At 37.8% G+C, this 16,457-nt stretch overlaps 3 protein-coding genes across 5 annotated transcripts; 2 read left to right on the top strand and 1 right to left on the bottom strand.

The window, feature by feature from the left end:
• Window positions 1-207: 207 nt before the first annotated feature.
• Window positions 208-4,110, top strand: LOC110045046 (ragulator complex protein LAMTOR2-like). Its single transcript, XM_020750643.2, has 4 exons — window positions 208-420; window positions 1,515-1,677; window positions 2,608-2,697; window positions 3,131-4,110. The coding sequence occupies exons 1-4, from the start codon at window positions 287-289 to the stop codon at window positions 3,185-3,187; spliced, it is 444 nt and encodes a 147-aa protein (XP_020606302.2). The 5' UTR covers window positions 208-286; the 3' UTR covers window positions 3,188-4,110.
• Window positions 4,111-5,020: 910 nt separating this feature from the next.
• On the bottom strand, window positions 5,021-9,481 carry LOC110045057 (serine/arginine-rich splicing factor 6-like). Of its 2 annotated transcripts, none has more exons than XM_089289159.1 (8): window positions 9,274-9,481; window positions 9,107-9,177; window positions 8,549-8,653; window positions 7,831-7,909; window positions 6,486-6,565; window positions 6,221-6,314; window positions 5,796-5,935; window positions 5,021-5,632 (listed from the first exon to the last, which is right to left on the bottom strand). In XM_089289159.1, exons 1-8 carry the CDS (start codon window positions 9,391-9,393, stop codon window positions 5,494-5,496), a joined length of 828 nt encoding a protein of 275 aa, XP_089145285.1. In that variant the 5' UTR covers window positions 9,394-9,481; the 3' UTR covers window positions 5,021-5,493. The 2 variants fall into 2 exon arrangements, with proteins under 2 accessions (XP_089145285.1, XP_089145286.1); XM_089289160.1 differs by having other exon boundaries at window positions 7,831-7,900.
• A 696-nt stretch (window positions 9,482-10,177) lies between these two features.
• Window positions 10,178-15,848, top strand: LOC110044848 (uncharacterized). 2 transcript variants are annotated; one of them, XM_089289174.1, is made up of 2 exons: window positions 10,178-10,529; window positions 14,699-15,848. In XM_089289174.1, exons 1-2 carry the CDS (start codon window positions 10,525-10,527, stop codon window positions 15,063-15,065), a joined length of 372 nt encoding a protein of 123 aa, XP_089145300.1. In that variant the 5' UTR covers window positions 10,178-10,524; the 3' UTR covers window positions 15,066-15,848. The 2 variants fall into 2 exon arrangements, 1 of the variants encoding a protein (XP_089145300.1); XR_002296153.2 differs by lacking the exon at window positions 10,178-10,529 and adding an exon at window positions 11,999-13,756 and having other exon boundaries at window positions 14,699-14,822.
• The last annotated feature ends 609 nt before the right edge of the window (window positions 15,849-16,457 follow it).

The raw sequence follows: 16,457 nt of genomic DNA, 5'->3' as shown, positions 1-16,457 counted from the left end.
CGAACTCTACTTATTGTTGGGACGTCAGTGTGAAGGATTTTTGACTCCATGTGAGTCCTCTGTTTCACCGTTGAAAAAAGCCTGGATATTTCAGTTGAAAATCAGCACCAAGTTATGAATTTCCGGAAAATCAGGTAGTAGGAAATTTAGGCATATAATTCATCGCCGTACCACCGCGTGACACATTGTGCCGCTTACACAACCACATGTTCTCCCGAAAGGCACGTGATGTCGGAAGGATTTCCATCTCTCAGTAGTGGTTTCAAGTTAAGTTTTAGTTGAGTAAATGTCACATGCTTTTCCGTTTGGCGATAAACGTGAGGTAGAATTACCAGAATTTCCACAAGTAAAAATGCTTAAACCGAAAATTCTCACTGAAATACTTGGGCAGGCCATTAGTGGAGGAGTGATGAGTTCGTTGTGAGTATGTTGTAAACTTTTCAAGCAGAAGAAGCTTGAAAGAGATCAAAAATAGCTATTAATAATGCTCGTTTGTAAGAGGGATGTCTTTTTGGATGTTGGGAAAAACTGCCGACTGTGTATCTACGGAGCGATAGTTAAAGTTTTCAAAGATCAGGTACCACTTTCGATTAGCTTAATTTGTTGTTTTAAACTTTGAACACGTCCAACATAAGCTTGAGCTTAAATCGCTTACATATTGAATTTATGGAGATATTCAGATTGACTTAAAGTTCGTGGTACCATTCATACCTATTTGCTTGTCATCTAGGAGGTAGTAACTGGGTAAAGGTCAAAATTTGATCACACAGGCTGTCGAAACTGGCGTGTCCACCATGTCATGACTGAATGAACTACAATAATATTCACCAAAAGCTTTTGGGACAATTAACAAAGTAACACTCAATTGTCAATTCTTTTTGGGCATGCAGTAAGCTTATATAGTTTTAGTTTTCTTAACTCTCTCCACACCTTTGCCCCTTAAAACAAAGCAGTGATGTTATTGGCTGTATAGAACACAACATGATAGAAAGGGGTGGGTGAGTGGGGCGGGAATGACAAGGACCATTTTCTGTCAAAGGGGTGAAGTGTCCCAACGAATTTGATGTTGAAATCACTGCCTATAGCTTCTGAGGACTCGTGCTGATTTGTAGCTTGTTGAACCACAATCTTATTCCTCAAGTCTTTGTTTCTTACAGTGTGAGCTAGGAAATAACGCAATATAGTTATACTTAAAAAGTCTGCAGTTTGCATAATTTTTGCCCTCAGTCTGCAGTCCACAGTCCTCGTTTTACACTGACCAAAACAAGTGACTCTTTAAAGTATTGTTACAGGCTCAATTTTGATTGGTTTGAAAACAAAGGAAATGAGTAGTCTAGTAAAGCATCACTTCAGTAACTTGATTGAGGCAGGTCTTTAAACTGGAAGCCAGATAATTACGGACTTCCAATAAGAACTTTCCCGTGTCACTTGTTTCCCGACTGTTGGTCAAGGGGAACAAAGGGTTGCCTTGGTGTGGAGCTTAGTGACATTGTGCCTTGAAATCCATCACACAGGCTTATCAACCAAGAGGGGTCATTGTTATCATATGCTGGATCAGGAGACAGAGACGCCAAAGTCACAGCAGCTATTGCTTCTAGTATATGGGCAGCTTACGAAAAGAATGGCAAAATGGCTTTCCACAATGATGAACTTAAAGTGATCTTCATGGACTGTGAGGTTTGTATCTGTTAAATTGCGATAGCTTTTGAAACTGAATTTGTGGCATTTGCATTGTAATGCATGGTATGTGTAACACTGAGGAGAAGATAAAGCATTCATTTGGTAAACAGCGTAGTGTACAAATGTACAGCATATTAACAGTACATGTACACAGGAAAGTGCTCTTTGGTAGCTTTAACTTGAACAGTCACGCATGAAAGGATAATTTTCAGTACGATATGAGTTCAGAGTAGTTCTCAACTTCCTTAACTAAACTGGAATGAGTGTTTGGACACTGTAAAGGAATCTTTGTTTGCAATATTTGCCTCATCAGGATAAATGATTCATTCTCTGATCAAGCTACAAAAATGTGAGTCCAAAGAAAAGGGCATAGCAAGATTTACTGTCCCAAGGAATTTGAGCCCAACATGTATAATTTTTCCTTCGATATAGGATCAGAAGAAATCAAAACTTTGCAAAAAATTATGAACTTTTGCCTTCCAGACATTTTGCGTTTTTTTAATTCAATATCCCCTTGAATATTACACCCTGGAAGGGGCAAAAAAATTTCACCAATTACTAAGTTCCATATTAAGCTCTTTTTAAAAATATTTGGAATCATTCGTATTTACCATGATGCCTTCTCTGCACAAAGTCATTTGCTGATGAGGAAAAAAATGTATAAACTAAGTTACGATGACGTCAGCAGCGATTGTTCCATAGAGGTTCTGCTCAATAGCTTAGATTTGAATGGTTACATTAATCAACCAAGGCACAAACCTAGTTAGACTAGTGCTTGATAGCTTTTATTTGAATGGCGATGCCAGCCCTTGAAACTTTTCTACTAAGAATTATGGATAATGTATTATTTTAGAAGGTATGCTACATGTAAATCAACTTACATCCCCTGTGTAACAATGAAAGATATATATTTTTGTAATTTTCCAGGATGGAAAAGTTGCCATCACGAGAGTGGCAAACCTAATCCTATGTCTATATGCACAACAATCTGTAGGACTTGGAATGCTCAAGGCCAAGGTATTGACTCTACAGTAATTATATTCTAGACTACAAGTAGTCAACCTCTCGTCTATTTAGTTGATCAAGAAAGCGTAAAAACCAAAATCAAATTGAAAAAAATATCAAAGGCAAGAAGCAAGAAGATCGCTTCCTGCTCAGAAAAGGTAAAAGAGGGACTGTTCTGTGCAACCTGCATCACCAAAGTTGTCACTTGACTTACCCTCTTTTTGTAATGCTGGCATTAAAATAGTTGTCGTTGAATTTTTCACTGTTATTTCTTACTTGAATACTGAGAATCAGAAACAACGCCTGTTCCCCTTCCATTTCAAGTGGCAGTTGCTGCGTATTGTAGTTTTGTTTGAAGTGTGTTTTAGCTAGATTAAGCAACAAATAAACAGGACCAAGCTTATGTGTCATGGCAGATTAAACTGTTGCTTCTTTCTGTCAACAGGCAGAGGCTCTAGCATCATACCTTGAACAACCACTGAAACAAGTTGCAACATCATGACATGTTGTGAGAGTTAATTAATTTAATATTAATAGTATTACACAATTTATAATTATGGTTGCTAAATAGTAAATATTTCCAACAACTTACAAGTGATCTATTGGAAAGGATGACTGTAGTCTGTAACAGACAATCTCATGTTCTCAGCAAAATATATAGCAAACCAGAGTTTCCTATTAATACTCTCAACTGATGACTTGGCACAACACAGCTTTAAAATGTGCATATTAATTTTTCCAGAAAATATCCATACTCCCCCATGGAAGGGATTGGAATTTTTTGGAGGTGTAGGCAGGGTTTTGTAAGACCAAAAAATTTGAAGAAATGTGTGAAGCTTAATTGAAATTTCCCGTGGGGTTGGGTCGAGGGTGGGGGTCTGAGAAAAAAATTCCATTCTGTGGGGGAGGTATGGATATTTTCTGGAACTACAGTGTTCCTTACTACAATAATTTCTTTTACTTTTTGTGGTTGAAAAACATTTACTTTACTTATCAATCAGCTTAACGCTTAGATGAAAAAAAGAGTTAACGTTTGCAGAGTTTTCTTTGGCCAATAAATATAATACTGACTAACAAGTTTGAAGGAATGTAAGAACATGAATTGTCTTGATGAGCTACTAGTTTTTATGAAGTGCAGAAACTATCAAAAAAAAAACTTAAATAAAGTTGCAAATAACCTATCTGAGGAAATTATTGGTAAAAGTGTGTTAGATTTAATACTGATGTTTAAGAATTATGCCAAGAAATGTCAGGGACAAAAAATATTCTGTCATCCATGTTTATATTGTTGTTTCACTTTTTGGACTTGACATCTCATCCTTCTTTAACTGATTTAAAGCATACAAGAGGAATATACAAGATCTGTAAAATATAGGTCAGTTCTTTAACATGCAGGCTTTTTTAATAAAACATTTTCACACTGTGGTTACTGTCTTCAGTGAGTGATATGCATGTGCTATTTGTTCGGCAACTATGTTTCCTACTGCTGCTAATGCATGCATGGACCAGCTATAATCCTAGATAATGAGTAGTGCCTCTTTCGCTTATTCCGTCAAACAAGACCGTAAATAAACAGCAGGGAAAACATGACAGCACGAAATCCCCCTTTTGCAAGCTTCTCACCCCCAGAATTTTGCGCCGCCATTTTCTTTCACAGTTTTCTTTCACATCATGCGTGACGCACAAAGAGATAGAGGGGCTACTCATAGTATAGTTATTTGCACATAAATGCATAAACAAGCTCAGATTGGCTAGGTAAGTCATGTGGTGTTTAGCCTACATGTAGATATCCACTATGGACTGTGTTTCACCCAGAGGTGGTAATTTTAGAGACATCTGCATGCAGGCTACTTTGTGTTTGCTGGATACTTCAGAGCTTGTTCCAGGTGCTACCAAAAGAACAGAACTGATGAGCATTAAAAAGATAGGGGTACTTAATTTCATTCCTGCATACTTCTGACTTCCAGCTTGTCTGTTCTAGTGCTTTTTTGCGCAAAAAGATTTGCACTTTGCCAGAAAATAGTATTGAAACTAAACATTGTGGAAATTTTACAAATGCTAATTTGGACAAGCAAAACCACCAATCTCAGATGGATAAGGCCGAGACAAACCCCTAGAAAGCCTTCAACCCCCAACAACACATGGAAGAGAAGTGCACTATCCTAGATAGACAAGATTAAAATGGGGACAGGTGAAGATAGTGGCACAAGACAGATAACCTTGAATCAATTTTAAATATATTTTCAAAAAAACAATCCACTAAACATTACACTCCTAACAAACATAACATTCCCCATCACAGTACACTGAGTGCAAAATTATACAAACCACAACACAAGGTCAAACTTAGCATTTTATTTTAAAACAACATTACAACTTCGGTTAATTTAAATGAATAAACTCCATAAATGCCCCACTGGTACTGGTAGAATAACTTCTACATGACTTACTAGCTTTGAGATTGAATTTTTCGTTTTTCTCTGTTGCAACAGACTTGACCGTAAAACTAAAATACAGTGCTATAATACAGAATTCTTAGAGATTGCGTTTCATGATCGAAAATTTCAATCCTCTAGAATCAACACTGACATGGCTACTAGACACAGTGTATATAAGCATAACCCATGTACTAATGGCATTTAAGGTAACAGTGACATTTGTGCATTCAAAAGAACAAAATGTTGCTTGAGACATGCAATAGTGAGTGTAAAATCCATCACGACAGTGGTATTCAGTTCAACATGCCTTATACAAAAGGAAAACCACAAGTTAAAGTAATGGTGTTAGTCAGGAAGATTATGTCTACTATCATTCGTCACTGTCATCATGCTTGTCCCCAGGGGATGGTGCCCGTGCTGGCTCAGGAGATTTGGAAGGTGTTCTGGAGCGCTTCTGTCCACGTACAGGTGATCTGGATGCAGAACGACTCTTGGAACGAGAGTAAGACCTGCAAGTCAGATGGAATAATGGAATCGAGTTACCCGCTTAAAAAAAATTTTTTTTTCCTTTTTCTCATACTGTAAAAGCAGGTACATAGAGTAGAAGAGATTTTTTCCTGTTTCTTTACTTAGAATTTGACACGGGCTGAAAAACTGTCAACAGGTACTTACTTTGAACGCCTTCTTGGTGAATGGGAGCGAGAACGTGACCTCGGGGAACGAGATCGAGATCTTGGAGAACGAGAGCGAGACCTAGAACGTGAACTCCTCCTGTAACTACGTCTTGGAGGGGAACTGTGGTGGCCTTTATCCTGCAAGAAGATATGTTTGTTTAGTGGTACACTACACAATACCAATTTAATCATTTTATATCTGAGAGTATGATACATACTGACAAACAGACTTTTGTTTAGGTTTAAACCTGGCTGACAAGAAAAGGGTAGGGAAAGAGTAGGAAAGAAGCCAAAACAATTTCCTAAACCAAACCAACAGAACGTTAGATGCATGAGCATGTAGTAATGTGAAAAATCAGGAACACAATGCCCACAAGGTCATGTACAATAGTGGCTCTTTTGTCAGCAGATACATGAACTTACTTCAGTTAATCGTATCTTCTTGCCCCCAAGCTCTGTGTTGTCAGCTTTCCTGATGCAGTCCAGCATGTCATCGCGACTCTCAAACTCCACAGATCTAACAAAACACAAGACTGACTTCAATACAAGTTCATGTAACCAAGATTGCTACATTGAGTATTTTACCCTTTTGGTATTATACAAGGCTGAATTATTTTTGCTTTATACATACTATACATTTAATGCTGCAAGGCAATGAAAAAAATCCAAAAAAAATAATTGATCTCACCCTTCTCCTACTCTCTTTTTATGTGCATCAGCGTAAGTCAATTTGGCATTGCTGACCTGGCGAAGGTGGTCTTTGAGATCCTGTAATAATAAAATAAGACGATGGTTAAAAACTAAAAGACAGGTACCAAATAAAACTACACTCGAAACATACTATATAGCAAACGTGGTCAAATGCAATCATTTTATTTTATATATCTTTAAATGTTTAATAACATCAACAATGCATTGAACACTGCTGGTTCGTAGTGATTACCTTCAATTTAATTTAAACAACCAGAGTAATTACTCGTAAAAAATGCAAAGGAATCAAAAATTGACAGATTTCATAAACAATAAACTTTAATTTTACCATCTCAAGTAATAATCAGTAAAAACTGCGTCACAAAAGCAGCTGTACATGTACAAGTACCTATCTTGTAGAAAATTTTGCATAATTTGTACGCATAAGCTGTATCAAGCAGTTCGATAGATGATAATTTTTTTAATTTTTCTTTTCCTGATTTCAAACCCCGAAAGGAAGGCAATTGTCTCCTCTCTCTCTTACCTGAAGATATTTTACCTCTCTTCAAATTCTCACAAATCACAGATTTAGTTAAGTAGCCTCAGAGTTGACAAGCAGACTTCTCATCAATCACTGTACCCATTTCACATTTAGTCACTTCACATCGTTAATTTGCAAGCTTTCACAACTGTCGCAAGGCAGTGACACACAAAAGGAACCTCTCTCAGTTTAGGGAAAGATCCAACATCATTTGTACCCTTTGCTTAGTGAATATCAAGCGCTTATTCCTTAACGCCCTGTCAACAAACAAAGGTAAAGTAAAGAATGGGAAACTGTTCTTAGTGAGCTTTTTTGCCTGAAGTCAATCACTGGAAAAAACCTTATGAAATTTTAACAACACAACTCTGACATGGAGAATTTTCAGTTTTAGTTTTACCCAGGTTTCTGCTATTGTGTCTATTAGAATAAAACATTAAAAGAAAGTGTTATGTATTATTGGAAAGTTACAAGTACACAAAGTAGTACCTGTGGCCGTGGTTTAAGGTGACAAATTTGGTGGCTACTCATTTTCAAACCAAGTTTTGAGATGGTACCTTTATATAACAATGGCTATACATAATTCCTATATTTGTATATCCCCTAATGACATTGTAAAACAATTCAGATAAAATTAATTGAAATAAGTTCGATTTCAAGGTTGACAAATTAGTATAGGAAAAGGATACAACAGGTACATGTAGTTAAGGCTTCACAAACAAAGTGTAAAAATCCAGAAAATCCTGTTACAATGCTAGATTACTGTATAAAATTATATAGTAATAAACTATAATACTGTAATTACCTGCCAACTTGTACGACTGGACATGTTCTCAACGATGACACGGTACTGAGTCCTTACCGGAGGTCCATACCTTGACCCCCAGTGGGGAAAACAAACACAACAAATTGTATAAATACAAACTCTTCCATGGATATAGTAATACAATGGAACCTCAATTTAACAAACCTCTCTGTAACGAAGCCCTCTGTATAATGAATGATATTCTTCAGTGAAACCTCATTACAGTGAAACCTCATTAAAGCAAACATATTTTGCCAGTTCCCTGGCCCCTCATTATATTGAGGTTCCACTGTACCAAACAAAAGTACAAATGGCAAAACCAAAAATTAGCCAAGAATATGACAATTTCTCAAGTTGTGTTACACTCGAACAGTAAGATATTAAAGTATGCTAGTAACTGTTGATACATTTTGGTTTTGGTAAAATTTAAATTTCATGATTTACAATGGTTAAGGACAGTGCCTCCCTTGTAAATACAGGCACATTCTGCACATCATGGCTTTCCCTGTACTCTGTGGGAAGCTCATCTATGCTTGTTTTACATGATATACAAACAAAAGCACTGTTAAACTTCCTCTTATGATCTACTGTATATCCTGCAATTCAATAGGTTAGCTGAATAAAATGAAGAATATGGGGGCAGTGTTTACAGTGATGTTGAAAACAGGGGAGCCACTGTCGTTATTAAAAGGTGAGAAGAATATGTCTATATTAATACTTGTCAAGCCACACTGGTCTTCTCCCTCCGTAACCACCTCCTCTTCCACCACCACGACCGCCACCTCCTCCAACCCTTTTGCCTCTTGCTAGTTCTAATGCAACACTGGAAGAAAGACAAACACACTCTCCAGTCACAAGAAGAGATGTAAAACTAACTTCTTACAAATATATGTTCATGACATAATAGGAAAAAAAACACACCATATTGCAATTTGACAATTTTCATTGCAAATTTCAAGACAAAATAATTAAAATCGATGATACATGAATGCTCAATTGGGTGCTTGTGGCGCGGTCCCGAATCAAAGACTTGAAAATATGACACGCATGGAATATTGACATTTTGAAATAATGTATCCCTCACTGTGAAGGCAGTCGAATCTAATGAAAACGAAGTCAACTATAAGAAGCTACAGTTGATGTGTACTCGTACATGATACATCTCTGTATAAGCTTGTGGTAAGCATTGTATGGACTTGGACTCGGCTCGTGATCAATAATTTATTATCATTTACAACTGATATTTTACATATCCAGGTTAACTAGTTTCACTCACCTTTCTCCCATCAGTTCCTTGCCATTCAAATCTGCAATAGCGTCGTCAGCATCTCGGTAATCGTCAAACTCCTACAGGTAAAATGTAAGCTTTCTTGTTAAAGACAGAAGGCCACAAAAGAAAGACTCCATAGCGAAAGCAGGCAACAATATCCGTATTCCTCTTACCACGAATCCGTAGCCTCTCTTCAAGCTTATATCCCTAACTTTACCATAACCCCGAAGGAATCTCTCCACATCACTTTCTCTTGCACTCATCGATAGTCTTCCAATGAAAACACGAGTCATTTTGCCCAGTTCAAGTAAGAGCTAACAAGCGCACAACAGAAATCTCAGGAAACTCGTGCAATGGCGTCCTTCCTTGCACGCAGGATCACGTGATAGTCCATGTGACTAACTCATGTTCTGATTGGTTTCCAGTCCACCCATGAGAAAGACCGGTAGGTCTGAGTTGTCTGTTCGCAAAATGAGTCACAAATTTTAGTCTTTAAACTAGAATCTTTGGTCTGGACACTACGACTGGGCGTATTTATACATACATTCTTTTCCCCACATGGCCGTTAAATCTTCAAGCCGAAATTTTCAAATGGTGAAAAGCAGGAGAGAACAAGTATCATGATTTAAACGATAAAACACGAATCACCATCACCAGAAGCCATTTATAATTATAATATATTAGCATGCAGGCGGGCAGGTCTGACAACTGGTTTAAATTTTAGGGGCCACTTCTAAAAAACAAGTATGGAAAATAAAATGTGTTGGTCGGACAGAAGCATAACCTCATAGGGTCCCATAAGGTCGAGGCTTTGGAGAACTGGATAACGGGACTTGGTATCCTAGTGAAACACAGGACAAAACAGTCTGAGCATTACGAGGAGGACATTAAGGGATTGATGTCGGCAAGATCTACTGGAAGGCTACTCCCCCAAAAAATGTACCCCACTATAGCAAAAACTGCCTTAAAAAGAATTGTTGCAGGGCTCTCGGGCAAAGCTCATTTGTTTGCTATATTTCGAAGTCCATAGTCCGTGCTGAAGGGTCAGTTTAAATAGGTCTTTTAATAAGTACTCCGGAGTTTGATCATTCATTCGACTGACCGATCAAGTCAACCGAGAGAGGGTCCGTTCCACTGAAGAGCTATCACCAGAAAACTAGCGATCAGGCAGTTGAAATAGCTGAAAAAGGTTCAAGTTCTTGATATCAAGCATGCAAAGTATTTAATGGGAGATAATAACAGTCTAATAGATGTGAAGAATCGCTAGGTGGGACAACAAAATGGACATGCGGGCATTCTGCCAGTCAGTGCCTTGATTTATGTAGCTGTTGTTCGATCAGCCTCGCACTTCTTTCACACTCGATAGCAGGACGAGACTAGCAAGATGGTCCAAGCGATTTGCTGCCGGATGCTGATATTAGTAAATGAGGTAAGTCGCAATCCTTTATAATTTTTGCCATAGCAGGAAATTAAGGGCTGGTGTTCCCTTAAAATCGCTGTTTTTCCCACTCAGGCTTGACTGAGTGACTGAACGACTGCAACTGACTAGAAGCTCAATGGTGCGTGATCAGTGCTGTCGGCTTCGAACTAAGTTAAGGACGTTAATTTGACAGAAAGCCAAATAGTAATTTGGCAACGATGGCCAACATGGACAACTGTCCATCATGTTCATTGACAGGATGTTACGCATGCGCATTTATCGTTATTCACAGTAAGCTCGCCGTGACTGGCCAATCTCGTGGGCGGAGCTGTGGGCTGCATTTTTGATGTGCTACAACCCACTTCTCGCAACTCTTACCGGAATTGAAATGTTTTCCTCATGCACGAACGAGAAATACGAAGTAAATTTCTTTTAAACCCTGGCGGTAAATAAGTCGAAGAACCTGAAAAAAGAGGATCCATGTAAAACTTTTGAAGCCTAAGGATTGGTTTTACAGCCTAGCTAGAGGAAAAAAGAACTGAGGGACTGAAGAAAAACCGAGAAAATCACATGGTTCAGAAGTCGTTGATACTTTTGTGCAATGACGAAGCAAGTGAAACCTAAATTTGCCATAGCCTTTTCTGTTAACCTTTTTGATATGATTATTAATCCGACCACCCAACGATGAAAGTTTTGCGGTGTGCTCAAGCCGACAACAAATACAACATCCTTGTTGTTTGACAACATCCTTGTTCTTTGAGATCATTCCTCAGCCGACGTGCCCACTTGCAATTTCTCCTTCATGCAGTCAGTTTTGTTTTGTTTTGTTTTGTGCCAATTTTAGGTGAAAAGTAAAGTAGTACTATCAGGTACTATTGAAATTAAAATATATGTCACGTTAAGAAACAATAATTAAATGTCGCCAAAACAAGCAAGAGAAGTTTGAAAAATAGCAGAAATATTGTTCTGTTTTGCCTTGCGCAATGATAACAAAATCGTCAGAATTACCAGTTAAGGTTGCTTCAGTTGATCTTCAAATAGATTCACTAAGACTTACTGTTAATTGCTTATCGTTAAGGAGCATTACATCGGGTAACAATACAACAACATGACGGAATTCGCAACAAAATATGCAATTAACTTTTCCTTATTTGTAGGAAGATAATATGTCCACTGAGCTGCAGAAGGCTGCGGCTGACCTAAGACGTCATCAGTTTGTTTAACTCAGTGTGTTTTCAAGGCGGCTGGCGCTGCAAGTATAAATTCCTTCTCATTGCAAAGTTATCAGGGAATGATGTGATTTACTTTTTATTCTTTCAAAGTAAAAATTTATTTGCCTACGTTCCTAGAAGTTCAACGCACTAGAGATCTCTCGTAGTGTTTCGTGCTTCAATTTAACGCAGATGTTATACGAAAGGTTAAGCAATGACTCCCTTTTATAACTAAATCAAACAAGCTGCCGTTTAATATTAGACTTTTTCAATTTATATCCACCATGGGATGACATGAAAATTTTTAATTATATGTTCTTGTTAAAACGATTCCAAGCTCAATCAGGCAGGGAAACTAAATTATTATGTTGAGAAGGCAAATAGTCTCGTCGTGCATGGGGACAAATGTCGAAAGAAAATGCTTGATTTTTCAGTATTCATTTAACAAACCGTAGCCATCACGTTTTAAGGTAGCCATTGCCCATGCCATGAGACATGAATGATTGTTAATCTGAGCTTTCTGAGAAAAGCTGCACAAGGTATAATTTTTGACTATGACAGCTGGTGTTTTTACGTTGTTAAGGTATTTATTTTTGGTGCAGTTTGTGGGGTCTGTTCCTTACTAGTCAAGTGGTTTTATGGAACGACTCAAAACGAGAGGAACACGATTGATAAACAATTGATTCATGCACATTTTTATTCCAGCGACATCAAGGGAAAAACCCCTTGCGATGACTCACTAAGTTTTCAATGAATAATTTATTGCTTGAAGATCAATTGCTGCTTTAAATAAAACTGCATTTTTTTGGTGGACCAGCCCAGTACGTGAGGAAAAGAAATCGGATTTGACACGGATTACAGGCCCGTTCCAAAACTTACAAGCCGTCGGAGAGTTTCACAAATATCCAATGACATTCGAAAAATCCTCAGGTCACCTGTTGTATTTTTTCCCTAATTATTTTTCAAATAGCAAACACATAGTGAATAAACTTCGTGTATTCATTCATGCAGCACTGAAAAAGCTTTACACCTTACGACGTGAGAAATGTTGGAATCAAAGTTCAATTTTTTGGTTAGCTCTCTTTTTTTCGTTTTCAACGGAAACGAGTTGAACGATTCTTCTTGTTAAAGAAAACAAATTCAATTATAGCAATGCTTTTGCTTCGTCATCAAAATTTTGTAAACAATGTCAATCAATTTTATCAGCCATTAATTAGTATCATCGTGCGGCATAAAAAAGGTGAAAAACTAATCTATGCTTATGTTTACGAACACTGCTTTACGAACACCGTTTGTAACATTCAAAAAGACGTGCAACCTTTACAGGATGTAAATACTTGAGAGTTACATCGCAAAGCTGCTGCGACACATCGCGGAAACGTTGCACAGCACGCGAGAATAGTCAAAATGGCGCCAGGAAACCACATGACTGACTAAATTTCCAACAAAAACTACAAAAGGGAGTTCCGAATCAAATTAGTCTGGTTATAAATCTAATATACACTGATGTGAGACAATTTTCAAAGAGTTTAGACAGGAAAAGTACGAAAATGTTTGTTACTAGTCGCTTCCTTAACATGATTAGAGAGCTCTAGTCGGGAAGCGTGACAGACATCATGCAAATAAGCTTCGTAGACGGGCATTGGCAATGTTTAGGGATTAGTGTGTTCAATTGTTTCGTGCGCGTGTTTTTGTTTCACAAGAGGGTTACATGGAGTGTTTACAAAGTGCAGGCGACTCTGTGGCGCTTGGCATGTATGTTCTGCTATAAATTGGATGCAAAGCTTCAAATTTTTGTTTCATTCGCAACACGTTAGGCGCCAAACGTTCGTTAAGAAACAATAGCTTATTAGCACTGGCCGTCAATAAAAGTTGACAAACGTTAGAACTCGCGTGAAGGTCACTGATATTGGAAGAAGTATCACTTCTTAGCTGTGGAAAACAATTTGAACTTGCCAGGCAGTATACACCCAGTGAAGCCCGTTTGTCCGTTTGACATCAAGAGCTCTGAATCATCGCCAACAGGTGTGTCGAAGTGTATTTTTTTAATTTCTATTTTTTGTTCCCCAAGGACGAGAAGGCTGAACACATACGCTTCCTTAATACTTATAGACACAATGCTTTTGAAATGTTACCACCCCAAATTCTAATCTAAATTGTTCCTTTTGGATTGCCTCGGGGACATCACAACTGCGAACATACGCTTGTAAAGTTTTGCTTTTCAAATTTGACTGGCTTTTCAAATCGCCACGTTAGTATAGTATGACAAAACTGAAATTAACACGTTATCTTGAAACAAGACGATTAAGGCTATTCAAAAAAGATATCCTGTTTATGTTAAGAGAAATCTATATGTAAAAAGGACTTAGTCGAGTTTCTGCGGTGTTTTGTGACTCACAACTGAAATCGTAACAATAAAAACTAAAATAAAAAATAGAACTACGCACTTAAGTTGATTTTTAGATAACGTGACCTTCGTATTCGGAAAGGCGTGCTCATTTATTTTGTTTATGATTCCCTAATAACCTGCTCCACGACACAGCAAACTGATAATCAAATTATTCCACGCACAACCAGGCAGTCTTCACGCGATGGTTCGAATGACCTTGTAAGGAGAATTACGTCTCACTAATGTAGTGTGAATATACAAATAAACCAAATTTGTTCATGGGACGGAAATTACGATATCTACAGTTGCCTTTGACAATATTTTTAAGTAGTGACGAACTAAATCGTAAGTGTGTTTTTTACTGATTTTCCGAGAGTTGTATCGTTTTAATCTGTTTTTCCTATAACAGGGCAATAAAAATTTCATAGGTTTTTATCAAATACGTGCGAGCAGTAATGTAAATACACAGGGGTGAATATTATATCACAGCAGCGCCTGGTTCAGTCTCGAATTCGTTTCACAAACGCGATAAAAACTTGTTCGTGCCGCTTATACGATTCCTTCTTATTTGTCGACAGCAGAAAACTTATACCCTGGTACAAACGGATGGTTCTCCTCTACAGTTCACTCATGGGGGGACATTCAAGCGATTCCACGGAACATTCCCAATATGATGTGGCCCGTGTTAGAAGAATGAGAGTGAGAGAAATTGGAAGGACACTGGCCCGCATTGGAGACGGTTTGAATCAAGAAATACGAGCCCATCGAACTGTGCGAAGCTCGACAGCTGTGTTTGTTTTTCAGTTGGCCAATTTAGGGGGCGTTTCTATGTCTTTTTTGATACCTGTACGCATCTCTTTACCGTACCGAGCAGGCGTTTCAATCCTCGTCTATATCATCAGCTTTTTCAGTGGTGCTAGTTTTATTTCGGTACCAGATAGTTAAATACCAACGCAGAAAGAGAGGACTCTCATAGCTTTTTTACATAACTGTTCTTTGAGTTGCGCAGGAAGCGAACTCCTGTGGATAGTGCACAAACAAGTTGGTAATATTTTCTTCGTGCCCGCTGTAACTTTATGGCTTTTCCCGCTAGAGAAAGATATTTTCTTATGGTGTGAAATATTGTAGGATATCTTGTAAATAAATACCGCAAGAGACAGAAGATAGAATCCCCGTTGGCAGTCACGATGATGTATTCATCTCAGTTTCAATGACATGCCTTGATTCGTCGCCATTCCGTCAGCTGACTGCTGTGGTTGGAAAAGTGCAGTACGGACAGGGAATTACAAAACGCCGTGAAAGGAACTCTTTAATTCGCTTATACAGCGAACATTTCAAGAATTTTGGCCGAACGTGGTTTCCTTGAAGCCTGTTAGTAATTTTGCCTTGACCTTGCAGAAGATACAGAGAAGACTTCTGACTGAAAGTCAAGTTTACTTACTCTCAAGTTACTACTAAGAGAGAAAACTGAAAAGAACAAACATCTATATTACGTAACCTTCATGAATTTTCCAGAAAGCAATCAGAGATAATTACAGCCTGTAAATCACGTTTTCGCTTTTTCCTTATTAAATCATTTTAGCTATTTACGAGGAGCAAAGCTTTATATAAATGGCGTTTCGAATGAAAGCTGCGTCCTCGGTTTGTAAAATGTATATATTGTAAAAAATGAAAAATAGCTAAATTTAGCCATGAAGTTAATATCAAAATAAAATTTGTAGAAGTTTATATTGTGCATTTTTCACGCTGACGTACATTTCCCGCGCAAAACGTTGCCGCTCCATATTTTTAATCCGCATTAATCTGACCCAGCATTACAATATTTTTAAATCCAAGATGTGCGCTAGTCCGGTGGCGCGTTTCTGAAGAAGGAGGCAGATAAAATGCTTTCAAATTCCTCCTCGTTTACCCAGGGGAAGGGCATCTATTTTTCTTGACGAATGAAAACTTGATATTCTGTCAAAGCAATATTTTCGTTTTTTCGTCTTTCAGGCTCGTAGGTTTTCATTAAATAATCAAGTTCAACGCGGCCAAGTTCGCTATTATTTATCCAGTCTATTTGTTAAATTGAGACTAAATCAATGTTGGTTTTGACTCACAGCGCCCGAAAAAATAAACTGCAAAAAGCGTCAATACAGCTTTTCTTTCGCAGGAAAACTGGCTCCGATTGTCTCTTAGAAGGATAAATTATTAAAATTTCTCAGCTAAATATTCCAAATTTTATTTATAGTTTGCATGAGATCACACTCTGATTCAGGAAATCATCTGTTAATTAACTGCACGCTCGAGGTGGAAGACCGATTTAACAGTCAAAGTGTAAGATTGGGTCTTTTGCAT

This window comes from Orbicella faveolata, unplaced genomic scaffold (genome assembly GCF_042242905.1).
Source record: "Orbicella faveolata isolate gen_17 unplaced genomic scaffold, um_ofav_v1 contig_2, whole genome shotgun sequence".
Classification (NCBI taxonomy): domain Eukaryota; kingdom Metazoa; phylum Cnidaria; class Anthozoa; order Scleractinia; family Merulinidae; genus Orbicella; species Orbicella faveolata.
The sequence above is the reverse complement of the archived record's forward strand: the minus strand, read 5'-3'. Positions and strand labels throughout refer to the sequence as shown.

Excerpts from the sequence above, each read along its gene's own strand:
- LOC110045057 (XM_089289159.1), bottom strand. The coding sequence starts at position 9,393 with ATGACTCGTGTTTTCATTGGAAGACTATCGATGAGTGCAAGAGAAAGT. Across the intron at positions 8,654-9,106 it reads AAGGAACTGATGGGAGAAAG|TGTTGCATTAGAACTAGCAA; the intron begins GTGAGTGAAACT and ends TCTTTCTTCCAG. Across the intron at positions 5,633-5,795 it reads TCACCAAGAAGGCGTTCAAA|GTCTTACTCTCGTTCCAAGA; the intron begins GTAAGTACCTGT and ends TCTGACTTGCAG.
- LOC110045046 (XM_020750643.2), top strand. The coding sequence starts at position 287 with ATGTCACATGCTTTTCCGTTTGGCGATAAACGTGAGGTAGAATTACCA. Across the intron at positions 421-1,514 it reads GGAGGAGTGATGAGTTCGTT|GCTTATCAACCAAGAGGGGT; the intron begins GTGAGTATGTTG and ends TCCATCACACAG. Across the intron at positions 1,678-2,607 it reads TGATCTTCATGGACTGTGAG|GATGGAAAAGTTGCCATCAC; the intron begins GTTTGTATCTGT and ends GTAATTTTCCAG.